This window comes from Phasianus colchicus, chromosome 10 (genome assembly GCF_987193195.1).
Source record: "Phasianus colchicus chromosome 10, bPhaCol1.hap1.1, whole genome shotgun sequence".
Lineage (NCBI taxonomy): Eukaryota > Metazoa > Chordata > Aves > Galliformes > Phasianidae > Phasianus > Phasianus colchicus.
In genome coordinates, this window is record NC_143445.1 from 22149158 (window position 1) to 22176324 (window position 27167).

Sequence of the window (27167 nt, forward strand, 5' to 3'; positions counted from 1 at the left end):
GCTCCACCTGCAAAGGCAGCTCATGTTTCTCCCTGTAGCAGGAATGCTGAGTCACAGCTTGAAGCAATTATTGAGCACCTGGTGGGAAGGCAGGGCAACCCAGGCAGCTCAGGTGTGTGCAATGTACCGCAGTGACTGGAAGGTCTGGAGCCAGGATGCACCCCTTCCCAGCCCTCGTTGAAGGGTTGCCAATGGAGGTGAGGGCATCTCACTGGGGATCCCTGTGTAGCTGAGGCCTTCTGAAAGTGAGCAGCTTCTTTCCTTTGTTTATGTGCCCACAGCTGTTGCATTTGAGCAAGTCTCTGCTTGCTGTGGCCTAGGGCCGTGCTGCAGCCTGGGACTGTGCTGTTGTTGTTGCTCTGCTTTCCATTGTGTTACACCCTATCACTGTGAGGATCAGACCAAGGATGACTTCTTTCCATCTCTCTTCCTCTACTGCTTTCCCTTTCTTCATCCAGAGATCGAGGACAGTGCAGCAGCTTGGTAAGTGTGCCATCAATCTGTTTATGGATTCTTCTAAAGTAGGATCGACCGGAATATAAATTGTGTTACGTGAGCTCTTGGAGGTTTTGTTTCACTTACAGTTAAAAATGGTAATGCTTGTTTGTCAGTGTTGGGAGATGCTGACTGCCTCTCAGCACTGATGTGTTCATAAATATTCAGCTTCTGTCTTTACCCAGACAGGAACTTGTTGGCTACCTTGGAGTGTAGACTCTTACGTGCTTTCTGCTGCTCTGTGGTGGCAATGATGATATTTCAGTAGTTTCTTCTGTGCTTCAGCCTGGAGAGGATGTAAATATAAGCATAACTGATCCTGAAAATCTGTCTTTTCCCTGTGTTTCAGTGGCTTATGTGTTAGAGTTGGATATGGCTGGCAAATCAGCACTGATTGCTAATTAAAAAGCTGAATATATTAAGGAGCTTTGCGCATCCATTTCTCCCTCAGATTGAAACCCTTGCTGTATGAGCGAGTGCTAGTGAAGCTCTAATGGAGACAGTCTAATTACTTGCCGTTTCTGCTTTGACTTAACAGTTCATGAATTACAGTAGTTCTGACTGACAGATCGTTGCTGATTACTAATTAAATGGCAGAATGAGGCTCTTTGCACCTCCAGCTTTTTACCCCCCATAACAAGTGATGCTCCCTGTCCTACTAAAAAAGCTTTCCCTTCTTGTTTGTTGATATGTGGAAGCTGATGGTCTCATCCCTCTGGAAAACAAAGATCCTTAGGGTGCATTTAACAATGGTGGAGGATAAATATATTTCAAAAATAAAGTTACTGCTGTGTTGCTTATAAAAGAGGCTTTGGAGGGAAGCTGTTGAAGACAGTATAACAACTCAGCATGTTTCCTGGCACTCCATTCTCATACAGATCGCCCAAGCCCTCATTTAGGAGCCACAGAACAATGAGTGTTTTAGTCCTTTATCTGCAGAAGGCGACAACTCATTCACTGCCATAGGTACTCTCTAGGTCACCCAAACACTGGAACAAACGTGCTGATGAATTGTCTTTCTTTTTCTTTCTCTTCATTTGTCTTTTCAAAGGACCGGAATTTAATCTGCTTCTTGACAGTGTTACTGCTCTGCTAATCAGTGATGTGTTTTAACCTGTGATAGCAAACTGTAAAAACGAGCTGTAGAGAATGGGATCATCCTGCAGCGATGTTTTCCCTTTAGTCCTGAGTGGCAGTGGGTAGAGTAATGGACAGGCAGTAAACCAGCAAACTCTGCTATTGCTTTTCTCACTAAATGCTGAAACACTTGGTTCTCTTCCAGACTTAAACCCAAGAAGGATTTTAACTAAGGGCTCATTACAGTTTCTACAGGTAATTTCAAATCAGTGCATTGAAGGTACCTTCATCCCGATAAACTTTTCTTTGTGCTGATTTCTGTCACTAACGTTGTTCCAAATATATCATAAAGCTTTTATCCTAAAAGGAACCGCTGTATCCCTGAAGGGAAATTGTGCTCCTTTAATCTCTTAGTTAGTGAGCATGTTCCAGAGTGTGCGACTATTTCTATACATAGTTTGTAAAAGTGTTACAAAGATAATGCACAAGAGTAATGTTAAAAAGTGGTATGTTACTGGAGATCCCATGTATCAAGAAGTGTAAAAATTCGTGTAGGTGATCATAATGGTCCCTTCTGGACTTAAAATGTATTACAGAGAGAAACCACAAAAGTCAGCTTTAAAATTTAAAGCGTTCTTTTCTTTGTTAGTGATTCTTCCTGTCTGAGTATCATTCTTCTCCTTAAGCAAAACAGTGATTATATTATTACTATGAGATAATAATGAAAGTCTCAGCGTTACTGCAAGTCTGTAACTGTAATAAATGTAAACCATGGAGTTTTGATGGGTGGTGGAAACATCCTCTCCTCTCTGCCCCTACTTCTCACACTGGTTGTATTTAGGATCACTGCTATTACTGGCAGCTCAAAGCAGTACTTGTGCAAAGAGGAGGGTCCCATGCCATCATGGCTGGTGCAGCAGGGTCACCTTGAGGAAAGCTTTACAAGTGATGTGATATGTTGAAATTAGCTTTTTGCAAGGCTTCTGCAAACACTTTCTGATACTGATGTGCGCAATTGTTGTTTGTAATACTGTGGTCTTCCCCCCCAAAAAAATTGGAAGATTTTTTTGCAAAGGCATATGGGAAACTTTGGGAAGTGGGACAGCTGCTTTCACCTGGCACTTCCAAGACTTCTGCAGAACATGCTGTGCTTTATTTTCTGGATGTGCCTGAGAAATGCGAGGTCTGCCCACCCTTGCAGACCAAGGGAATCCTGGGGGCAGCCCCCAGTGTGTGGCAATTCCCCGTTCCCTCTTGCTGAGGATCCCCGTCCCGCTCAGCAGCACGGTTGGTGCAGCAGTGGGATCTTCCGGAGGCAGGTGGCCATGTGGAGCTGTTTTGTCTCTGCCTTCTCCCATTTCCCTTCTCTCAAGAATGACCAGCTTCAAAGCAAAAGTTCACTGCTCTAATTGAATATTCTCCATATTGAGAGGGGTAAAAATAAACATTCTTCTCAGTTTATTCACGCATAAACTAGAATCATCCAAGTGTGACATCTGAAAAGAACTACATGATTATAATCTGAAATGAGAACAAAGGTTCATCTTGTGCGGTTTCTTATTTTTTCTTCACTGCAGGCTTTGAAAACGGAAGGGAAAGAATCTTAATACCATTAAAGCTGAAGAAAGCCAGGGCCGCGTGCCTCGGTGTTAACCTTTTCAGTATTCTGCTGGCTAATTGTCCATCCGTTCCACCTTTTCCTCTCAGGTTAATGGGGTGGTTAACAGGGGAGGACAGCAATGGTTGGCCAATCGCACTACAAAGCAAACTGAAAAGGTTGAAGCGGTGTGCTGTATTATTCATGGGCTGAGCCTGGCTGAGGTATCTTAGATCTCACGTCTTCTCGTGATGAATTGCAACAAGAGCAAGAAACAGCCAACGTGAAATTGGCTCCTGTGACAACGATTGTAGTTCAATCGGGCAAATGTAAAACTGCAGCCTGCTGTTGTTCTGTCCTTTGGGATTAAAGCTGTACGATTGCATCTAGACCCTGAATAAGGAACAAGTTGCCTTTGCATGATCCTCAGTTAGGCTGCAAGTACAATGCTGTGTGTGTATATCTATCTAATTCTAGCTGTGGTCTGTGTCTTGGAAGTAGTCTGGTGCCTGATACTTTTCCTATGTCTTCTGTATTGTTAAACAACGATGCATAAATTTCTTAGTGTTATACTTCTTGAATGGTGCTTGGTTTACCGGTGCTATCTGGTAATTTCTAGAGGGAAGACCTAGACAGGGTGTAAGGTGTTGCTTGTTCTCAGGAGGTTGCAATCTGTAGAGTCAACTTTCAAGGAAAAACTGACACCAGTGTTGTGTTGCCCTTCGTTTTTGGCATGTCGTGGAGCCGGAGGCAGATGCTAGCAGAGGCAGGAGCATGGCTGAGGTGCTCAGAGTTGTTTTATGTTCTTCTTCTGATTGACTACAAAGGGAGAGAAGCAACAGCAGACTGCTAATGTAAGGCCTAGCAGGGAGTGCCGTTCATGTGTCTTCTAGGTTGGTCCATCCCAATGGTATCGTCTTCCACTGGTGGTATATTTAATTTTTTTTATTTTTCAGCTGAGCACCCCTTTGACAGAAGAGACCTCATGAACAGCGAAAGCGAAAAATGTATAAGGCTGATCTCTGAGCCCTTTGTGAGGCACAGTGCTATAGCCAAACAGTGAACTCCCCATACCTGGAGGATTTCACTCTGCTTGCGTTCACTGTCCCTTCTAGGGCTTGGTGCAGAAATTCTGGCATTTACAAGGAGGTGATGATTGCAACAGCAAGCAAAAGACTTATGAGGCAGTTTTGGGAGAGGATATTTTTCCTTTTTTTTTTTTTTCCTCATTAAATTGGTACCGTTGTTCTTTGCGTTTCATTGAATGGTTTCAACTGACAAAAGTTTCCTGGGGCCAGTGAACCTAGCTGTTGACAGATAAATCATCTTTGTGACCCAAAAAAAGGATGCGATGGAGGAAAACAAATGTCCATCATTCGTTTGGAAACTAGCCTTTGGAACAGAAGTGACCTGAAAGTGGAACTGCTGGGGAGTGATCTTACTCATGTGCTTGAGTAAAATCCTTGCGTGCAGATTTGGGCCTGGGCTTTTCTGGAAAGCAGCAACCCCCTTCTCCACAACAGTGGCTCCTTTCATATTTCTTTTGTGCTGTTTCACAGATGATTTCTTTTGACAACTGTGTTAGTCTGTGGCTTTCTGGAGGCTAAAGGGCGCTGTAGCCAGATGTTGGCCCAGATGTTTCAGACACCTTGCAGATTGATTTGGGTAATGGCTTCTCCCTGCCACAGTGATGAATTGTTCTGCAGCACCTTTTTTCCTGCCCTACCTGAATCTCAGCAATCTGAAAGGGAAATGCTGCACTGTGTCTCAGGTCTGGGGTTCTCACAAAGCCCCTCACAAAGATCACCTGTTTTCATTGCTCTTCATTCTTTGTCATCATTCTAAGTAAAAATGCATGATTTTGCATAAAATATTGCAGAATAGTAAGCTGGTTTACATCAAATTAAGAATATTTGCTTAAGAGCCTCATGATTTACCAAACCCTGTGTTGACTGTGACTTGATGATCCGTGGGGAGCAGTCTTTCTGATTTAGTGTGTGTCTGCTCATCAAAGATGGATGATTGCCACTACGTGTCATAAAACTTCATCTGACAAAACCAACTCCATAGCAAAATAATGCTGTCTCTGAAGGGCAATAACTCTTCATTTCTGTGTCCCACATGTTTAAGGAGCTCAAACTAGCTCAGATTTTCTCAGGTTTTTTGCTTACCCTGTTGTAGTGAACAAAGGACGATCAAAGATTGTGCTGATCCTTTCTTGGTTTTTAAAACTCATTTATGAGAGCTGAGAAAAACGGTCTGTGGCAGCTGAAAATCTGCAGGTTTAAAACTCTTATCTGTGATTATTAAGTGGTTAATTAAGTGGTTAAATACCTTTCGGGTCCTGGATTTCTAATTAAGCCTGAGTGCTGGTGAGTGGACTTCTCCTTTCTGCCTTTTGAAGTCACTTTTGAACAAGAACGTGTAAGGAACTGAATCCCATCTTGATGGAGTGAAGTTATTTTCTTACAAAGCAAACACTGCAAATGAAAAGGAAATGCCAGCCTGAGGAGAGGCTGTGTGCATCACTGCAGGATGCTGCTGAACATCACCTGATAAGGTGATCCCTATTAAAAAGTAGGTCTTTTAATAAATAAAAGTTAAAAATTATTGTCTAATGAAGGAAAACTCATCCTTAGCACACAGAGCAGAGCGAAAGACTCCATGTCTTCAACCAAGGGGTGATGTTGGGTTCTCTTCCTTTGCTCATATGTGCCCACCTGAACAAGCAGGTGGCTGAGCTGTAACCCCAGCCATCGTTCTGCAGCTGCATCCAAGCATGTGTGCAAACCACTGGACTCCCTCCCCAGCTTTTTCCTCACATACGTAGAGAGAAGAACGCACAGCTGGGTGTTACTGTTTAAATAAGGCAATTTGAACTAAGCCGTTTATTCCAACTGGTTAAGGCTAATGAAGTGCAGGAGTGTCTTGCTCCAGGTACCCCATAGCGAGGGAAAGGCTCATTAAGTGAAGAGGTGGCTTGGGCTGACCTATCCATCAGATATGTGCGGTGCTAATTCTCTTGTTGGCTGTGTGGCCGTGTCTTTAGGGCTGATGAGGGACAGCTTTGTACTTCCCAGGCTCTGATGTTGCTCTGTACTTTGAAGCTTCTTCATTTTCCTCCTCTCCCTCTTTGCCGCTCTCCGCTTTTTGTTCTTCAAGTAACTGTCTTCTGTTTGGTATATGAAGTCTACAATTATCGCAATCTGCAATTACAAAGAAGTGTTAGAACCATGTCCCTTCCCCTATGGAAAAGCATCAGAAACTTTTGCAATTAGTTTATTTCAGAACTAATTGTCATTAGAAAGAAAAAACACGTGAAGGCACCCCCGTACAATTGGCTGGAGGAACGGTACATGATTTCATACATTTTCTTTGTCCCTTTCCATTTGGATTTCAATTACTTCACTACCGTGGAATAGACTTCTTTCATTGAAATCTGCGCATTGAATGTGGGAATTTATCACAACTCTGTCTTTAAATGTCATTGAAAAACAGCCACTTTAAAAGGAAAGGATGATGAGGAAATTAATCTCAGGCAAGTCTTTCTTGATAAGGGAAGAGAACAGAGGCTTCTGGCATTTATATGCCAAAAATCAACACATGGAGAAAAATGAGTATTCTGCAGTGCCATGGCACGAACAATTTTTCTATTAAATCAAAATGAAGTTCTGAATAAATATGTTTTCCCATGAAATATAATTCACTGGAGAACACTGTAAAAGGAGAGATGACCTCGCTGTCCTCCGCAAATAAAAACATAATTATTCTAATAAAGAGAGTATTCAAATAGCTTGCAGGGGTGTCTTCAAAACCGAAAATGAATGTCCATAGTAAAAAATACACATTAATAGTACTGTCTGCAGGTATTCTGTAAGTAGATGCTGTTCATAACTTCCTGGCTGTCTCTCTTCATTCAAACCCTTTGGCTGCTGCGATGTGCATTGTTTCCATATGGTGAAGATGAGACCCCTCTCCCTTTGCACTCAGTTACGCTCAGGACTTATAATGTGGGGATATAAGAATCAATTTTCCAATTGCATTGTAAGCTGCAATCTTAAAAAAAAAAAAAAAAAAAAAAAAAAGTCCTAATCTGTCGTTCTGACGCACATTTGGTGGAGCTTTGCGTTGTTAGTCACAACACTGAGCATTGCCTGCAAATTAATCTGAGGGGCTCACTGTTGTGTTTCTTCCTATGTTGAGCTGCTGTGAAGGTGTTCCTCAGTCCTGAGCTCAGAGCTCTTGCTGGTATGAGGGGTGTGCATGTGGTGGGGAGCAAACTAAGCAAGCAGAGGAGCTCGTGGATAGTTGCTTCTGCCCCTTGGGGTGCTCAGGAGCTCTGCCTCCTCCTCCCCCTGGAGCCTACAGAAGAATCTGGTGGGCACATGCTTGTTGTTTGCTCCTTTAGTGCTGTGAGGTCCTTGCAATGGGAGCACTCCAAGGTCAGGACTGGCTCTGCTGTGACGTGTGAGCACGGTGGATTAGGGGAAGGCATCGTTATGCTGGGCTCATTCTTACGGAGCTGAAATAAAAGCTCAGGCCATCATTGATCTGCCAGGAGCAGGCAGGAACGCTGAGAAAGACAAATCGCTCCGTGCCAAGCTCTGGTCCGAGGACTCAGCCGTACTGCAAACAACCAAACCCCCAAGGCTGTTCTGCAACAGACCAAATTAAAATGTCTCTGTGACTTTCCTCTCTGATTATAAGGAACCCGTTAGATGCTGGGGGGAGGGCTCGTGTCTAAGAGAGCATGAAAGGTGTTAAGAGGAAGGGAAGTGGGAGGTACCAGGGAGGGAGTGATGTCCCCACTGCTCCATTAGGGCCATCCAGCACTGCGGACGCCCCTTGAGCCCAGGGTGCATCGGTGCTCCTTCACAGCTCAGTTCTGTCATGTGCTTCTCGTGTTTACAGAATACCTGTCAGCTCCAGCACCCCAAATAAGTCCTAATATGGCATATCAGGGGTGGAAATAATAGTTGCTTACATAATTGCAATGCTACTGACACAGCTGAAGAGCTGATGATGTTATTTGCACAGCAGTGATGACATTCAAACCCTCGCTGACTTACAATTACACTGTATGCTCTGAGCTCTGCCGTGATTTAAATTACCATACAAACACAATGAAAATACAGTCTCTTGACAAGATAAAGGGGGAAAGGGGCTGGCTTAAAAATGCCTTTTTGGTGGCTGTGGTGTTCAGTAGTGCTTATTCATGGCTTTTTAGCTTGCACATTTCATTTTAAGGAAGTAAATTGGAAGCATTATGTCCTGCCTTTTTGCCTTGATTTAAAACCTCCCCATGCCCGCTCTGCTGCTGCTCGACTCTGGTGAGCCACCTCTGCAGCTCTCAGGGGGAAATGCTAATTCTTAAAATCAATAGCTTCAGTTTTTAATTTTTTTTTTTTTTCCCACCCTATAAGCCTTTTAAAAGGAATCTGTGTGAATGAGAATATGCAGAAGGACATACGTCACAGCCAGCCCAAACGTGACTGGTATAGAGAAGCAGATCTGGAAAGGCTTTAGATCTGTTCCCAAGCACAGAGGTTGCTGAGCCCAAGGTTGTGTAGCTGAACCTTTCTATAGGGTGAAGTGTCACTATACGGGGTAAAGCACTGCCAAAGCTCACCCTGTGAGGAGCCCTACAGGGCTGCCTCGGAGCTGTTAGGGGAGGGTGATGAAGAGGATCAGAGGGCTGGAGCACCTCTCTTACGAAGAGAGTCTGGGGGAGCTGGGCTTATTCAGCTTGGAGGAGGAATCAGGGAGACCTCATTGCAATCTTCCAGTACTTGAAGGGAGCTTGCAAGCAGGAGGTCTGATAGTGATGGGACAAGGGAGAATGGCTTTCAATTAAAAGAGAAGAGATTTATTACCAAGAGGGTGGTGAGGTCCTGGAACTGCTGCCCAGAGAGCTGTGGTTGCCTCAACCCTGGAGATGCTCAAGGCCATGGATGGGCTCTGGGCAGCTGGTTCTAGAAAATGGCAAACCTGCCAATGGCAGGGGGTTGGAACAAGATAATCTTTAAGATCCCTTCCAACCTTTCTATGACTTCATTCACAGTGGGACATTCACTACTGCTGTTGCCTCAGAAGCGTTTCTCAGCTCTGTCATTCTCAGAGAGAAGCAGCTGGATGAGATGGGTTGAGTCTGCCTTTCCTCGGTGCCGCACTTGAATATATTTTTTGTACTGGTGCAGGGTGAGAAGGTGAAAAGCATAATTAGTGCACCAGAAGTACCTGGATGTGCTACAAGTCCATTACTCTGCTCAGTTCAGAGTTTGTTGGGAAGAGAAAAAGATCTGTGGCCCATGCAGGTACTGAGGTGATCAGTTCATTCTTAGCTGAAATGGTTTTACATTGTTCTCAAAGATTGAGCAGAATGTGCAGATACTTATATTTTTAGAACATTGATCTCATGCAGTTCGTGGCTGTGGGGAAAATACAGATCTGGGGATGAACCACGGAGGGTCATGGAATGATTAAGGTTGGAAAAGAATGCTAAGATCATCTGGTTTAACTGACGGGCAAGTGAAGGTAGGGTCTTGTCAGGCGAGGCAAGGTACAGCTTTCAAAGGGATTAGGGTCTGATCCAGACCCATGGGAAGATTTGACAGTGATATTACACAGGTCCACAAAATTATTAGGAGCAATGCACATAATATTTCTGACCCTGCCCTTCTGCAAGTGTTGCCCAAGGATGGAGCTGGCACTCTTGCTCTCCATCATATTTCGTTACAAGGGACTTCAGGAGGGCACTGAGACCACCCTGCTCTGCCAAGTAGGACTTGCTGAGGAGTTCCCACCTCTTCTTCTGAAGCACCCACTGCTTTTCTGCTAACACCCCACAGTAACTTCTCAATTTGCCCAAATGTGTCTGGTTTTGCTCTGAAATATGCACAATGCTGGTATGTTCTTTGCCTTTCCTTCCCTGGGATAAGGCATCCCACGTATGGTTCCTAGTTATGTGATATGTACTAGCTATGAAAACAGCACACGTAGGCACTATCCATCACACAGGGTGGCTTTGTCCAAGTCCTGGTAGGCCACAGATGTCATGGAACTTGTCAACCTTGCAGTAAGGGGGCTGTTCCAAGGAACAGATGTTCATGCTTGATGGCTTACTGATGACCCAAAGGAAGGGTCAGGGCTTACTGCAAGCTAGCCTGTGTCTTTTAAAATATTTTGTATTTCTATTCAGATTCAATATCAATGGTAATAGCTGCTAAAGAGTTCAGAGCAACACAAATGGAACAGCTGAGATCCCATGGGGATGAACTCACATAGGAAAATAACAGTTTAGAAGAGAATGTAGATGGATGTGCAGTAAGCAGAATCTGTAAAGTGTAAAACTGCAGAAGTATGTGTTAGGTGGATGCATCTGTGTATGGTGCCTTTGCATGTTTGGGTAGTAAACTTCTTAAATACTGATGCAAAATAAAAACAAAATGCCAAGTTGTTCCTATCAATAAGGCTAGTTGGCAGATGGAGAAAAGAGTGTTGATGAGGAAGTGAAGAAGACAATATTGATGCTGGTAAAGAATTACATTGGCTGAGAACCTTACAACAGAGATGGTTAGTTGGTACTTTACCAGTCCTTCCGACATCGCTGTCCAGCTCAGTGTTTGCTGTGAACCATCCTGTTGACTCGTGCCGTTTCTCACAGCAGTAACAATACCTCGTGGCAAGTGTTTATAGGGCTGGAGACCTTCTCTAGCAGAGGGCAGCAGGTAAACTGGCTGCTCATTTATAAGTGACAGGATGATTAGCAAGGGCTGGGGAAATATTTATCTAAATCCCTACGCGGGGACTGTTAATGCCCAGAATTGCCTGTGATTTAACAGCCAGGCAGCTGCAACCGTCTACATTATTCTGATGTTTGAGACATTTACTGCTCAATTGCCGTATTTACTGGTATTTAAAATTATCCCAGTGACTTATCTCACCCTATGGCTTCGTGGAATAGATCAAAGCCTTTCTCATAACAAAACACTCTTTCCCAGTAGCATTATGAGTACTTCTATTGCAGCTGTAATGGCCTCAGAATCATAAGTGATATATGGTATTAGGCCAACTAATTTGTCTGCAAAAAAACAGACAGGTGTAGAATTGTGAACTTGAAACTTCCCAGATCTGCGTCAGAGCTGAGCAAAGCCTCGTATGCCCAAAAGCTCTCTGTTTCTTAGTATTCATGTCCCCTGGTTTTAGACTGCATTGCTGTCCTTGCTGTGGCTGGGAGATGTTCAGTGTGTGGTTCCTATGATATGATCATATGATAGTTCATATGATGTCTGGAGGGTAAGGAACAGGCAGGATGTGCTCTTTGCTTCCAGTATAACTGGGGTCCACACCAGTGTGGCATCTTCACTTCTCTTATATGTGAGAAACGAGGAGCCAGAGACTGACAAGTGTAGGAGCTTATTTTAGGGACCAGGAGTGTCGTTAACTCCTGAACCCCATTGTCACCTCTTTTTTACAGAAATAGCTCTGTAAATGTCATTGTGCTTTTACTGTCCCCACAGTGGTGCTGCATTTACTAATGGGACTTTGGTAGTGGATGATTCCGTTGTATCACCTCTCATACAGCAGGGAGTTCTCATTTTCTATTCACATGCTCTCCTGACTTTCTCTGCCTGGCTTGAAAACTTCTCTCAGTGCCAGGTTGAAAACCTCTTAGCCATAGTTATTTCTTGTGCCTTTCCAGGCTGTCATAATTCTAAGTTCATCCTTTGCAGAATGTTTTAATGTGTTTTCTCTAAACTTAGCATGAAGCCAACCTCTGGCCAACTCTAATCAAAATTTAGCACCTTGACCTGGTTGCTCTGCTCTTTGTTTCCTTCACTTTCAGCCTACTCATATCAGCACCTTTAATATAATTCTCCTCTTCTGTTTGCACTTTCCTCCCTTTCCTACCCACTACAAATTAGAGTTCCACTCCTCTCCCTGAAAACTTGCTTCTCCTATCCTTAGCCATCCTTTGATTCTCCCCTCCCTTTCTGCAGTGGATCTGTGCACTACTGAAATGAAACTTGCCAAGTCATATACACCCAATTGCAGTAGCCAGCTGAGTACTATTCAGCAGCGTGTCTGCTTTCCATCAACATCGTGTGAATCTCCCTCCTTGCTTCTCTGGCTGACCAAGTGCCTGAGAAGTCTGTGGCCCTTTTCCATGGCTTGGTTTTCAATTAAGAGATAATGTCAGTGGAAGAGCACAGGTCATGAGATAGCTTTCCCCTGCTGCCACAAAAGGCAGAGGTGTAGTAAGTGGAGGTCAACCACTGAGATTTCTGTGCCTGGCTAAAAGATTACATAATGTTAGGCTAATTTTACTTCATTTCATATTCACATCTATTAGTGCCGTTTTTGTTACGTACTTATCCTTATGTAAGTTACATCTGTTCTTTTATTCACTCATCCATGTTTGCTCTGTTTTCAGATTTATGAAACAGGCATTCCACTGAGCTCAGCAAATGACGGGCATAATAACTTATCTACATTGCAAAGTATGTGATGCCCTTGAGGTAAACTCCGATGTGAAGGTTTTATGAAGTGTCTCACATGTAGAAGTGTTTATTTGCCAGCTCCTGTCTGTCCTTTGGCTGTTCAGATGATGTTAAGAGGATCCTATGAAACCACTATGAAAGCCTAGGGGCTAAATGGAGAAGTAGAATTGCGTTATTATCTTCAGAGAAGCACAGCCATATTGGCACCTGCTGCCCTATTTGGCTCTCCTCTCTTTGGATGTCAGAAGTTTACAGTTGATGGGCTCTAAAGTATTTGTTTATTTAATGAAATGCCTCTCGTCATAATATCGTGAGGCTTTATTAATGAATTTATTCTTATGAGGCAGGAAAGCAATCCCTCATAATACTTCTTGAAAACTGCAGAGAAGAGAAGGCTTTCCGGAGGAAAGGAGGGGTTTTCCTGCCCCTTTATCTCAGATATCATAAACCTCTCCACATTTCCACAGCTGCTATAAAGTCCTGCAGCCGCCACTGAGACCTGATTCTTTGAGTTATTCAGTGCCAAGCTTGATCCTGGGGCTTGCCTCCAGCCGTGTGGATTTCCCTGAATTGCTGATACATAGTGTGTGTGTGAGGGCATGGGAGCTACTGCTCCATCCCATGGGAGCTGGCAGAATCTGAGCTCACATACATCAAGGGGGATTCCCCAGAAATTCCCCAAGGGGGATTTCCCTCTGTACAATCCCAGAGAATAGGGATTTGCCTGTCCCAGCCCATGTTTCTTTTCTGTTCCTCCAGGATCCCTGAGATGCAGTTTAGTCTCTGCAGGAGGATTCTTCACCTGTGCTCTCCAGCCAGGACCTGTGGCTGGAGTCTGCAGCCTGCTAGTACTGAGAGAGGAGTGCTCCCAGCGGTGCTGCTCTCCTTTCTCCAGCTAATTGCTGCGTCATTTTTCTTTCCTTTGTATTTAAGGCTTCCGAAAATAATTAGCCCATTTGAAAAATTATTGCGCTTAAAAACATACATTTGTCAGCGAATTGGGTGAGCAGCGCAGCGCCCAAAACACTTGAAGCTATGTATGCGTTACAGCTTTGCCAGTCCTGTAAGTTCAAAATTGCTCAGATTAATTTCAAACTAATTTGATAAGCCCTCCGCTGTGACAAAGGGAGAAGTGTTCGGATGTTGAGCTTCGTGCCCGGCGATGTCAGATTTCAGCCTGAATGACTTTTTATGGCCGACTCCGGAATATAAAGCTCTGAAAGCAGTGGTTTGTAATGGCAGTTCTGACAGACCCTTTAACCATTTGGAAAATAAGCACGGATATAATTCTTCTGCATTAGAGAAAAACTGTGTGTGCTTTTATTAGGTGCAACAGCTGTTTCTATCGCAAGAGCCAAACTTCACTGGTGGTAGCAGAGCTGTCAGCTTCTCCGAGTTCTGTGTTTATAGCTGATAGTATAACTCCTTTATGTTCCTTTTCACTTTGCAATATATGTAAATTAATTCAATAGCAAAAATACAAATAACTGCCTTTAACTGGATCTGTGAGAATGCTCTTTGGAGGCACCTACAGCCAATGGCTCGTGATGGGCCAAGAGAACTGCTGAACAGTGGCTCCAGCAGCGATCTGTGCCACGTCAGTTTTCAGTCTTCAGGTTTAGTCCCCCTTTGTAGCGATCTTCTAAGGTCCTTTAAGCTGGTGTGATGTTCTTAATTAGAGCTGATTTAAATGATGCATCATAAAACCCACCCCCAAACAAGAACCAAGCCTCCCATGTGCTTTTCTGCCTCTTCCATTAAAAAAGACAGTTTCTCTAAGAATGCACCAAATATGCTGAAATGAAACGTTGGAGAAAAGTGTAAAAAGAGAGCGTCATCAAATACCCCTCTTCTTTGTTCTGAAATAATACAGAAAAAGATTTCTGTATTACGAAACAAACATTAAGTTCTGCTTGGAACAGGATGCCCCAAATCAGACGCAGTTATTCAAGCTGTCAAAAATGAAATGCAAAATTATCTTCTCAATGCAAACAAATTTTGGAGCACCACATTTTAAAATGGCAGAGAGCAGATTTTCAGGCATGGAGCAAATTTTATTCCTAAATATAGAATCGTGCACAGCTTTGTGTGGTGTAATTTGGGATGCCTGTCCGTTTTTAAATGTTAGCTTGATTTTGGTTAAGATTATATTGAAGGTTGAAGTATCTAGAGAAAAAGAAAGGATGTATATAAAGCAGTATAAATGCACCAAAAGGGAAAAAATAAGATGTTATACTGAATTTACACTGAGATAGTAGTTGGAATATGTGGAAAACCTTACGGCATTTAACGAGTCTTTAATACACTTTTCCATTTTTATGAACTCAGTCTAACTTTCAACCACATTCTTTTTTCTGTGGTCATTCAAAGTTGTGAAAATCTGGCACCTAAACTTGTCTAAAATCCCAAATTTTGGAAAAAATTTGGAAAGCTTTTTATTTGCTGCCTATGAATGGGAGGAAAAACTGCCAAAGAAGGACAGGGAATAAGTTATTTGTCAGTGTGTCATTGACTCTTTGTGCTCATGTTGTTGTGAACGTTGATTATATAGAGCAGGAAATGTGTTTGTAATTGATAAATGTATATAATTGCGTATCGCACCCAACGTTTGCATTGCAAAGGCTTCTCACAGTCTGCTGGCAGGTGTGAGAGATTTAGAGAATATCCTGGTGTGATGCAAAGCAATGTGAATATTTAATGTTTGGTGGTTGTTGGTTTTTTTTTTAACCAACCTCATGAGCATTCCAAAGAGATGAAAATCAGGTGTTTCTTAATTTTGGATGTGTGTGTCTTGGTTGCTTTCTGCATATATTCAGTAGTTTGGGAACTTTGTTAGAAGCCACCTATCTGAGGGCTGGAATTTTAATACAAGTGGCTCTGAGAGGCCCTACTCCCTCTGCCCCCGTTATTTTAGATACAGATTTAGATTCAGAGCTCCTTGCCTTACACACACTGATGTAGTGCTGAGACCTGTCTGCAAGCCCTAAATACTGAAGTGGGACAACACTGAGACCTGTCAGCACCAACATTGCAACCCTCTGTCCTCCCATTGCAGTATGGGGTGAGTATGCATCCCAGACCCGATGGAGCTATTGAATCTGTGCCAGAGTGGTGCTGTGATCTGAGGGCAACATTTTCCCTTCCTGGTTACACACTGCCATCCCTGCTCACAGGAGGGGCCAAATGTCAATGGTGTTGAATGCCCAGAGTGAATTGTTTTGGTTTGAAGGGCTCTGTGCAAATGCAAGTTGCTCCTCTTACATCCCAACTCGACCTATTATTCATTACATGGGGTCAAATTCATCTGCACAGAGAGCCAATGCACTTGACAAATCCTGCAAAAATTGCCTTGCCCTGTTGCTGTGCAGAGCCTCAGAGAGGCGTTCACATGGCTGTTCTGTCTCACATGCCAAAGCCTCATTTGTGCTCCACTCAGGGACCTCATTTGTCCGGATGAATTTTGTTCCCCCACAGCTCCCCCAGACAATTAACACAGTACCTCGTACAACAAAGATAGAAGAGAATGACAATTACCAGCCTAAAACAAGCCATGCGGGTTTCTTTTCATTAACTAATTGCATGAGACTATTAACGTGGCCAAAGATCAGCAATGGGGTGAAAGCAAGAAATGAATATGTATTAGCAGAGAATGCCTGAGAGCTAGGAAAATTTGAGGCATGCGTTGGCTTTCAGCTGGCACCCAATTCCCTTCCTACCGTGTGAGCAGCTCTGGCTCAGGTGGACATTTACTCCCCGAGGAACAATGTGCTCCTCTGCCCTTTGCTGCAGGTTTTTACCTTCTCGATTTCATTCCACGCACGTTCTTTATCGCTCCTTCTTCCTTCAAGGGTGTCCATGGCATCTGCCATTAACGACTGCAGCTGTGGCACCAAGATAAAAATTATCAGCGTGGAATTCGCACAGAAATAACTTCTCTAAATACACAGATTAAAACCTTATTAAAAAATCATTTGTACGCTGATGATTTTATTACTCATCTTTCACACAATGAGCATCGCCACCTCGTCTTTGCTTCAGCCATTACGCTGTATTATTGTGGATGTAAAATACTTAACAATGGGGGAAAAAAAACTCTGGAAAATTTGTATTTAAGCCTATAAGGCTTAAATATATGTGGTAAATGTTTATACTTGGTAAAGGAAGACTTGGACTGTAAAGAATAGAGGTTCCATATTTCATTCTCTGCTGTCTGAGACATTCTGTGTTGTACATGAATGCTTTTTAGCATTTTCTCCCAAGGCTAATGCATCATAATTTAGGGCAGAATGTAAAACTGCACAAGAGGACAACACTAAAGCTGAGATGCTTTTACTGTAGCTGGAAGTGTCTAGCTCATTTCCCCTTCTTTTACTATCCTCTTTCTTTGCAGACCCTTCCTCCTCCCCATCATTCAGCACAGCACACCATAAAAACAAGGCTGGCAATTTCTAATGTAAACTATAGAAAGAAGCTGTAGGAAAGGACTTGCTAATCTGTGCTTAGAGGGAAGGCTAAAGTTCAGGTTTGCAGTATTGCCTCACCCCATTCCTTTCCCATGCAGTAGAAAATGCCTTGGGTACTCTCAGGTCAGAGGTGTGAGTCTGCTTGTTAGATTTATTCCAAGATGCTTAGGTGTTGGTGGTGACTCTTCCCATATTTGCTGCTCATCACAAGTTTAGACAGACTGGATGATAATAGCAGAGTGTGAGCGTTCATATAGAAATTGACTCTTCTTGCTGTACCAAGACAGGCAGCGAGCACAGGAGGAGATGAAACTCAAAATATCAGTGTTTAGGTTTATCTGAGTGAGATACAAATGTGCTGCCTTGAAATTCAGGGAATGGACTTCTATTCACTTCAGCTTCGCATTCTGATTTTTGGAGTTAAAATTCCCTCTCTGCATCCCAGTGCTGGACAGAGGGTGCAGGTGTCTTTCAAACCTCTAGGTTAATGTATGAGGGTTGGTTCTAGCCTTTTGTGGTGCTTGTGTGGCCATTAAGTTCATTTCATTGGCCTAAATGTTTGATGAAAATGTGATTTTTATTTTTTAAGTTACACGTCACTGTTCATGAAAAACAAAACTGCAAACTTCTGCCTCTGAATCTAATGTGAAAAGAGTCAAGAAGCTGTCAGGAATTTTCCATCAGAATACTTTTATGACAGATAATCTCCTTCTATGACTCCGGAATAGACACAGCCCAGAGATTAAGGGTATTAAGGGTGAAAGGGGCGAAGCACAAATCCCGTGTCAGAGTGGAACCAGGCAGGGAAGGGCAGGATGGCCAGAGTTTGTAACTGAAATGGCTGTTTGGAGCCATCCCCATCCTGAGTGGGTCGAGGAGAACCAATGGGGCAGGGAGTGGGGTGCTGGTCTCACACCACACACCCAGTCAGGCCAGAGATGTCAGTGCTTTGGGCAAGAAGGTAAACTAAGAAAAGTGGCCACTGAAGTTGGGTGGATGATGGGTGTCCTCATACAAAGGGCCCAGGATCTGCTCTGGGTTTGTTTTCATCACTCAAAGTTTGTCACTGGCTTTGCTGATAGGGAAAATGTGAATGTGACAGGAGGGGACAGTTGGCAAACCTCGGTAATTCTCCCAGAGCTGATCTTTTTTGGAAAATCCCCTCCAAGGAAAAAATGCCATATTTTAATACCTTGTCCTCATTTGATTTTAAACTGAAATGGACTTATGTTTTTTGTTTTTTTTTTTTTCCCTTATTTTTTTTTAACAAGGATTCATCTTGATTTATCATCTACAAATAGGATGACAGTGAAGTCGTAAACCTTGTATGAATTTTGTTTGGGGTTTTTCCTCCTTTCTGTTCAACTGTTTGAGTTAACCGAGATCTTTATTCTCCTGGGGTCTGTGAATAAATACTCATCTAAAAAGGCCTCAGCTGAAATTCTCTGTGCTATAGATTAGGACTCTATTTATTTAGTTACAGGAAGACATTTACAGAGAAGAGTTTATAACTGAAATGCCTTTGGGATCCTTGCTGGATCAGTGCAAATTGCACTGTTATAAATTCAGCATGTTTTAAGCTTTATGCAACTTATACTGTGTGTGATAATAAACATTTGACATCTTTAGCATTTTCCAGCCACACAATTTAACTGCCTTCCTTGGTCACAAAACCTCTTCTCCATTTTACCAATGCAAAGTCAGAATGACCTCAGAGGAATTACTTTAAATTTTTATTAGCACAAGTGAGATTAGAATTCGGCCAGCTGAGTATTCTTCATGGAAAAATATCTTTAAAAGTACATAGATATCTCCTAGAAAGGTTCAGAGGAGAGAGGTGCAGGTGGAGGCTGTGGGTGCTGCCATCCTGTCCCCATGGCCGTGGGCACTCAGAGCACCCAGACACAACCAAGATGGAGAGCAACTTTTTACAGGGGCAGATAGTGAGAGGACAAGGAAGAACAGTTTAAAATTTAAATAAGATTAAGATTAGACGTTAGGGGGGAATTTTTTTTTTGGAAAGTGGTGTCTGGAGAACTGTGGGTGCCCCATCCCTGGAGGTTCCCCAGACAGGTTGGATGGGCCCTGGGCAGCCTGAGCTGGTGCGGGCAGCCAGCCCATGGCAAGGGTTGGGACTCAGTGGGCTTCAAGGTCTCTTCCAAGCCATTCTATGGTTTGGTTGTGATGCAATCAGGCAAGCAGCTGCTAATGGCACCAGAGGAGCTGTGCCAGGCAGGCCGGTGCCACCAGGAGAGGTGAAGGCTATTAATTACTCCACAGTAAAGTGGCTCTGCACATTTGTGCTTGTAGCCATGTGCCTCGATGCTGCGGTGCCTGAAGTTTCCTAAAATATTCTGGCTACAGAGCATCTAAGCCTCCAATTGCACATACAGATAGAGTTTACAGGAAGATGACAGGACAAAGAGGGGAAAAAAAAAAGCGAATGCTGAATTGATGATGTATTTTAATAATTAGGATAGAAGAGCTGGTAGAGATTTTCTGCCTTTGTCTTTTAGGAGTCATTGTCACCCTGGGCTCTGTAAACAAAGCACAGGGGTTTCGTTGAAGGATTTCTGCCCTGTCACTTAGATCCTGCAGTAGGGGCCCAGGCCTGCCCTGGGGGACCAGAGCCCTTGGGGATGGCCTGAAACCTTCCCCAAAATGTTCCCAGGCATGCAAGAACTACACTCCATGATACAGGCAGCAGTGTAATAGCCTGTGCCTAGATAGGGATGTACTGAAAATATTGCAGCCTGGAGAAAGCCTATCACTGAATTATGTACCAATAACTCCAGAGCCTTTAGTCGGCCTTGAAATGTGGGCTGGCTGAGGTTTAATACTAGCAAACTTGATTCAAATTGAGAATATCTTGTAGGAGCTACAGGCTCTGTGTCGTGCTGCTGCCTCTTGTCTGCTGTCCACCTCCTGTGGCCGCAGGCTGCTGCTCGTCCCTGCAGCAAAAGGGGGATTGAGAAGCCTTCATTCTGCAGTGCTCAGGAGCCCTGTATGGCTGCAGGTGGATCCCCGTGGGCCGCCTTTGGGAAGCCCAAGGGTTTTTAGCAGACGATAGTCGGATCTCCAAAACTGGGCTGCATTTATTTACACGTGGGACAGAGCTGGGATTAGGAGTGTCTTGTCTCCTCTCCTCTGGTTTAAGCAGATCTGGCCTGTGTTGCTGCGGATGGCTCCTGATGTTAGGTGTCTCAGTGTAGCACAACCTGAATAATTGCAATCATTTTCCCAGGCTGATTGGGCAGGTTTGGGAGAAAAGAAGAGGTTTTAAAAATATGCCTACAGATGAGTCATGCTGGTTCTGTAAAAGTCATCCTTGCAGATGATTAGCACCTCTGACAAGGCATTGCAGCAGGATTTTAAAGCTATGTCAGGTCCACACGTTCAGAAAAATGACCCCCTGAGAAAACTGCAGCACTACGCTTTGCCCCAGCCCTCCCCTCTCTGCAAAAGCCAAAACAAGGATTAGAAATGAATGCTCACCAGTTCAGCATCCTGCTGACTGATGTCCTGCAGATAAGGGATGGATGCTAGCTCAGCCATCGCTTGATTAATCACCTGGGACTGCTCCGTGACTTGCTGCAGCTGGCCAAGGATGCTGGCGTAATGCAACTTCTCTATCGCGTATGAACACGCACAGACATCGTCCTGTTCTCTCAGGAAAGCAAGAGGGTTAGGTGGGAGCCGTGGAAAGCACACTCATCCTATCAGTCTGATGCCTTGTGGCTTATCATCATATGTATATATATTTGCACTGGTAATACTATAAGCAATATGGCACCCAGCACCTTTAAGATAATGCTTCTGACAATCTTACAGAGGAGAAAAATACTTTCTTTTCATAATCTCTCTAGTAGTACTAGAAAAATAAATATGTAGTCATAATATATGTGAAGGGGAGAGAGCTGATAACAAACATGAATGCTATTTTCTCATTTGGAAATGGCTTTTCCATAATCCCCTCTCTTAAATATTATCTGACTGCTATGGATTGCTTTTAAAATTTTAGTGAAGAGGTTGAGGAAACCATGCCACATCTGAGCCTATGGTTTGTTTGCAGGCTAGGGAAGTCCACAGTTTTTGAACATACAACCTTGTGGAGCTAACACCTGCGGAGGTGGTCTCTGATCCTTCAGGCACGTGGTAAATTAAAAGTATGTGGATAGAGAAGCTCAGCCAAGCGCTTGCAAAAAATCTCAGCGTTTGCTGAAATGTTTGATGGATGGCAGCCTTACTACCATATTTTCAAAAGCGTTCTGTTGCCAAAAATGCAAATGAACACCCTACTGAGATTTTCAAAAGCAATTTGGCCTAGATTCTTGACAAAATGTAGCCATTGCATATCTGTATACTCAGCCATTCTGAGCAAAATTTCCATTCATCTAATCAGGCTTGTGAATGTATTTAAGAGCTTGAAATTACAAGCATTGGCATAGATTTTCAGAACCACTTCCAGTATTTTTAGCAGACCTTTGTTCTGGCAGTTCCATATGGCGGTGTGCTGATGCTGCCATTCCCTCACGCTTTGGTTCCCAGATAGCTGTCTCTTGGTCCCGTTGTATATTGGGCAGAGTGAAGTTTTGAAAGAAATTTATTTGGGTTTTAAATTAACTTTTCTTGACAAAGAATCTTGGTCTTTTGATCTTGATTTTGGTTTTGCAGAAGTTTGCCCAAGGGATGCATCAGGTGGTCATAGAAATCGTTATCAAACTGTCCTAATAACACTATGGTTGATCTAGATGATCTTAGTGGTCTTTTCCAGCATTAATGATTCTACAATTGTATAATTTTTACATAAAATCTAAGAATTTAGTAGAGATGCTCTTCTTGTTCTCTGAACATCTTGTAACAATCTGTAAGAAAAAAAAGCTTAGTTTCCTTTCAACCCTAGAAAAAAAATATGAATAGCCCTGGTATAGTTATACTCCTTTTAATGTAATTTATAGGATGATTGTAGAGAAAGATAAATAAAAGACCACATATTAGAGAGCAATATCAGGAATCCAGCTATAATGTGGGAATTCCAGATAATGAAATCAACTGAAAAAGGAAGAGCTGAGCCAGTGAATGGGTATTTCCATCAGCATCAGGCACTGCACAAGGAAGAGGAACTCTGGTCAGCAGTTCTCTGAGAATTGCAGTTAGCTCCAGTCAGCTGTGTTTGGAGAGGTTAATTTGGACCCAAGTATCACTGAGCGGAGGTGATTGGTCTATTAATAAAAGTGCTAAGAGCTTATTATTCTTCTCAGTAAATATAATGGAGGGATAAAGTCTAAAGAGTGTAAACAATGGAAAAGTGAAAGGAGGGAGATAAAAAACGATGATAACAGAAGGACCATTGTATATAAATAGGTACAAGTAAGACTGGGGTGGCAATTAAGCCTCTTTATAATTCAGGTTGAAGATCTTCAGTATGTTTCAGCAAGGGTAGAAAGCCCACCTAAGATGGATTTTACTCAAGAAAAAGGTATGTGATTTGCCTTGGGGAGCCAGCAGAGCTTACCAGTCCTACCTCCTTATGAACTTCTATTGGTCCACCTCTAAGAGGGCAGACCAGGACAATCCGCTGACAAATATTTATTTTACTTGAAATGTCCCTTTCTGGGGGCCTGGTCTAGGATTGATGAAGACATCAGCAAGGAAGAAAATTTCTGTGATCTCTGATATGCAAAATTGTAAGTCTGACACAATCTAGTTAGTATGGCACTAGAGCAAGAAACAAAAGTTCCTTCCAGTTGTGCCAGGGGAGGTTCTGGTTGGATATTAGGAAAAACTTCTCTGAAAGAGTGGTGATGCATTGGAATGGGCTGCCCAGGAAGTCACCATCCATGGAGGTGTTTAAGCAAAGGGTGGATGCAATACTTAGTGACGTGGTCAGTGGGCAATTTTGGTGGTAGGTGGATAGTTGGACTAGATGAGCTTAGAGGTCTTTGCCAACCGTAATGATTCTATGGTTCTAAAAGGGGCAGAGGAGCCTCATCTCCAGCTATTCATAGGTGTGTGATGGCCACATGGCTGTGTAACCAGATACAGCTGTGAGCACTGAAATAAGGAGAAGCAATCAATTAACAAGAGCTCTTATCAATGAGAAATAGTCACCCAGCACTGTAAGTGCAGCAAAAGGTTTTTTCTGCTATTCTTGAAAACCACCCAAAACCTTTTTGTGCATGCACCAAGAAATGATGACTCTATTGAGTCGTCAGCTGCAAAAGCAGGTAAGAATCCTCTCTCACCATGCTGTGTCTGTTGGGGGGGCTTCTCAAATGACTCAGAAAGTAAAAGCAGGAAAGCATAGAAAGCAATTTTTTCTCTGCTTGATTCTTCAGGAAAATATTAAAGCATGTCACGTCGCTATGGGACACAAATTGGGCATCTGTGCCAACATGGACATAGCAGTGCTATTTAAGTTTATAGTAGGTAGGAAATAAATAAATAACTCACAGTAGAGTTTAAAAAAAAAAAAAAAAGGATTTGAGGAGGTTGAACTTAAAGGTGGTGTTTCAGTGACAATGAAAAATGCAGAAAGAGAAAGTAAATAACTGCTGCTGGCAGGAGAAAAAAACCCACAGGGAACTGAACCACATGATGAGAATTATATGAAGGATAGCAGGATTCAAGGGGCTATAAGCTGCAGTAAAAAACATAATAAAGTGGCCAAGCAATCAGATGGAGATGAAACCAGCTCGGGTAGGTGCAGTGAAGGTTAAGCAAAGAGCAAGCATTAATAGACACTTCAGTGGAAAAGAGTTGGCTCCTTTAGTGATGTGTTCCTTCAGGTACTGAGAATCCAGGGATGGAGCCCTGCTTTTTGTTTTTCTCTGTGCACAAGATAGGAGTCATCCCTTCTGCTTATAAATTCCGCTTATAAAGCTGAATTGCTGAGTGCCAGGAGTGCTGAAACAAAGTGAAGTAACTGGTCAGCTGGGGATCCATCGGCCCTAAGTGCATCAACTTTGCAAAGGTCTGCGGTGCCCCTTGGTAGTTCCTGATCGTTGTGGTCCACACTGCTATTTTTCAGCTCAAAATCAGAATGAAATTATGTTTTGCAAATGGTTACGAGTGTGTTGCTGTAATAGGCAGAAAAATCTGTCATTTTATTTCTCTAATGCCCTTGGTATGCTCCAGAAAATGTGCTGAAACTTGAGTGAATGCTTTACCTCTCTATTAAAAAAAAAAAAAATAGACAAGAAAACAATGAGATCTGTACGTGTGCCCATCGTGCTGTGAATCTTACGGCAGGTTTTGCTCACCCATATGATGTGAGCAGTCTAACAAGCCCCGCTGGCCCTTCTATTTCTCCTATAAAACAGTGTTATGTACCATTGACGTGGGAGAAAGGCTGCGTACAAAGCAGAAAGAATGAGCCCAGTAAAACCACTTGATAGAGCAACTGCTTGTCAGCACTGGTAATCTGGGTCGTGATGTGAGTGGGTGGAAGTCTGACTGACACAGCTGTTTAAGGGGAATAAAATAACCTCTGGGTCAATGCACGCATTGAGGGCTGTGGAGTTTGCCACCAGCAGCAATGACAGCACATGGGACCAGGCTGCTGCACCCTCCCTTCTGCCTCTTGCTTTGCAGCACACAAATATCCCTTCGAGCTGAATGGGACCGGCTGTTCTTTATGAAGATGAGAGGGCAAATGAGAAACGCTCCGCTTTTTTAATCATTAGCTTCATGTCTCACCAACAGTCGTGCGTGTACAAATCGTATAATTAACTGTAAGCTGTGGAGCTGCAAAAGGGAGCTGGCAGAACTGGTATTGAGTGTGTTGCCATTGCTTAATAAGCTCTTCTTCAGCACTGAGATGCTTTGGTGGAAAAAATTGTTTTAGGACAAGCATGGAGTGCACGTTTGCATTTGCAAATGAAGGTTGAAAGGAATCTTTTCTTCCTTGTTCCTGTGTGCTATTAAAAATAAATATCTTCCTTTATTGTCTTAAAGCAAGTTGTAAAGCTAATGCTGGTATCCAAAGTTTGTCTCACAGAAGTCCTTAGTTCTGTTTGGATGTAACGGCTGGCTGGTGGAATCGTAATGCCAGCTTGAAGAGGATTTTGGAATACTGTCAAGGAAACAAAGGTGGCCAAATCTCTGCCAGGCCCACTGAGATTTTAATCACCAGCAGCAGATCAGCTCTGGCTCTGTGCCTATCCGTGTTATCAGGTTTGATTTGCTCTGTCAGTTGCTCTTTGGGTCAGAGGTTCTGTCTTGCCTGGATTATTCATTGGTATAAGAACTGAAGGGGTAGTGAATGTTCTTCTACCAATAATGGATGTGGCATTGGCAGCTGTCTGTGCTAACCCAGCAATAAGTCCTTCAATCTTGGGTTTTTTCTCCTCTCCATCAAAGCTCCCATACTGGTGCCCTGGTGACTGCTCATAGACTCATTGGTGCAAATTCTCTTATAGAATGGGATGATCAGAGGGAATCCAAAAGATATTCCCAGTTTAAAATTGTTCCCTTTCTGATAAGTAGAAAAAGAATAGCTGCGACACTAGAACCTTGCCTCTGAAAGCTCAGCATCATGACAAAAGAATCAAAAAAGGTCAAAAACCAACCAACCAGACCCTGGAGTTGTACTGGGGTTCTGAGAAGGTCCGGGGTTTTATTCTGTGCCGGGATCCAACCCTCCACCTGTTTGTACTTCTGGATTTGTGGCTGTTGGAAGCGCAATGCACGCAGCAATAACAGCTATTTCACTTCTGCAAAGGTGCCTCTCCTGTCAGCCTGAACGCCGGTCCCCAGGGCCTTGGTCAGCCAGAAGAAGCAGCCCGTGGCTTTGGGATGGAACAGGGAAGCAGCACCTTCACCTCCCGCTAAGTCTGTTCAAGTCTAACATTGTTTCAGCAGCAGCTCTCTGAGATTAAATGAGACACAGATTCCCCAAATACCCGACTAATGTTTCTTCCTTGCTAGGGGTTGCTAAGTAGCAGGTCTTTTTTTTTTTTTTTTTTTTTTGTCAACCTCCTATCTGGTATCAAAACCTAAGAATATAAATCCTGTGATTTGCTGAGACACCCTTGATGAGGAAATGGCTCTGATTCCTGCAACACACAGAAAACTGAAAAACGGTTATTGCTAGGGAAAAAACGTTAACATTAGCATTTACAATCTGTGGAGGAGAAGCTTCTTCCACTTATTTTCAGGAGAATAATTTCGGAATTGAATTAAAACAGTCTAGTCTACATGCAAATTTGATTTTTGACCTTTTGTGCTAATCAAAAGCCATGGTGCTAAAAAGCTGTGTACATTATTGCAGAAAGTATGGGCTAGAATTAACTACTATACCTTCAATATGTTTGTAACAGATTTGAAGGTTATTTCACATACTTTATTACGTAGGGATCAAGATCTAAATCACTAGAAATACTTCAAGTAGTGATTATTAACTCTTAATGGAGAGCCTTGTGATGTGTGTAGAGTACTATGGGTATTAAACACACAGTAATTTTGGTGGTTATGTGGAGTAGGAATATTATATAATTGGACATAAAGATTTGAGAAAATCAAATGCAAAGTAATTTTAAACTGGATGCACTTAAACAATTAGGGCTACTTTTAAAAAGTATCTAGGCCCCAGCTGAACTCTATTTCTACTGCAATTTGCTGAGCATTGCTGGCCAGTGGAGGATGCATGGAACAGACTGCCCACCAAAAAGCATGCGTTGTTCCTGTGCACTGACACACACATAAAGTAAAGCAGTAAGGGAAGGTTGTACCCACAGTTAATTTGGTGCTTCTCATAAAATCCATGACTGGCATGATCTGTTTCCCAATGGTCTCCCACTGTCTTCTCAATTCTTCCTCTGGAATAGGACTGAAAGGTATTTTGCAGCCTAGGGAATGAAATCACAGACGTGCGTGCTGTGTTTATTCGTGTATGTTTTGGATAGAGGATCTGTGGGTAAACTGGAATGGGGGAGAGGCTGATGGAGGCAGGGATGCAGGCACAGAGAATTGGGACCAGAGCCCTGCTCTCATTGCTCAGGAAAGGATTGAGGAGGTCACTCCTGAGCTATGACA

The 27167-nt window shown here is 43.1% G+C and overlaps 1 protein-coding gene and 1 long non-coding RNA gene across 7 annotated transcripts in view; one reads left to right on the plus strand and one right to left on the minus strand.

Moving 5' to 3' along the window:
- Window positions 1-122: 122 nt before the first annotated feature.
- On the plus strand, window positions 123-15469 carry LOC149916665 (uncharacterized). 3 transcript variants are annotated; one of them, XR_016469780.1, is made up of 4 exons: window positions 150-197; window positions 282-483; window positions 12603-12669; window positions 13429-15469. It is a non-coding gene; the product is annotated as an uncharacterized LOC149916665 (long non-coding RNA). The 3 variants fall into 3 exon arrangements; XR_016469779.1 differs by having other exon boundaries at window positions 123-483; window positions 12603-12687; XR_016469778.1 differs by having other exon boundaries at window positions 123-483.
- Window positions 5865-27167, minus strand: part of SPATA16 (spermatogenesis associated 16) — an 85401-nt gene continuing 64098 nt past the window's right edge. For 3 of the 4 annotated variants that reach the window (XM_090147725.1, XM_031614568.2, XM_090147726.1), the window contains 4 exons: window positions 26868-26980; window positions 20628-20792; window positions 16467-16550; window positions 5865-6375 (listed from right to left, as the gene is read on the minus strand). In XM_090147725.1, the coding sequence (XP_090003851.1) occupies window positions 6160-6375; window positions 16467-16550; window positions 20628-20792; window positions 26868-26980 (578 nt within the window). In that variant the 3' untranslated portion in view covers window positions 5865-6159. Of the gene's footprint in view, window positions 6376-16466; window positions 16551-20208; window positions 20351-20627; window positions 20793-26867; window positions 26981-27167 lie in introns of those variants that run through there. The other variant, XM_090147727.1, reaches the window with a different exon arrangement.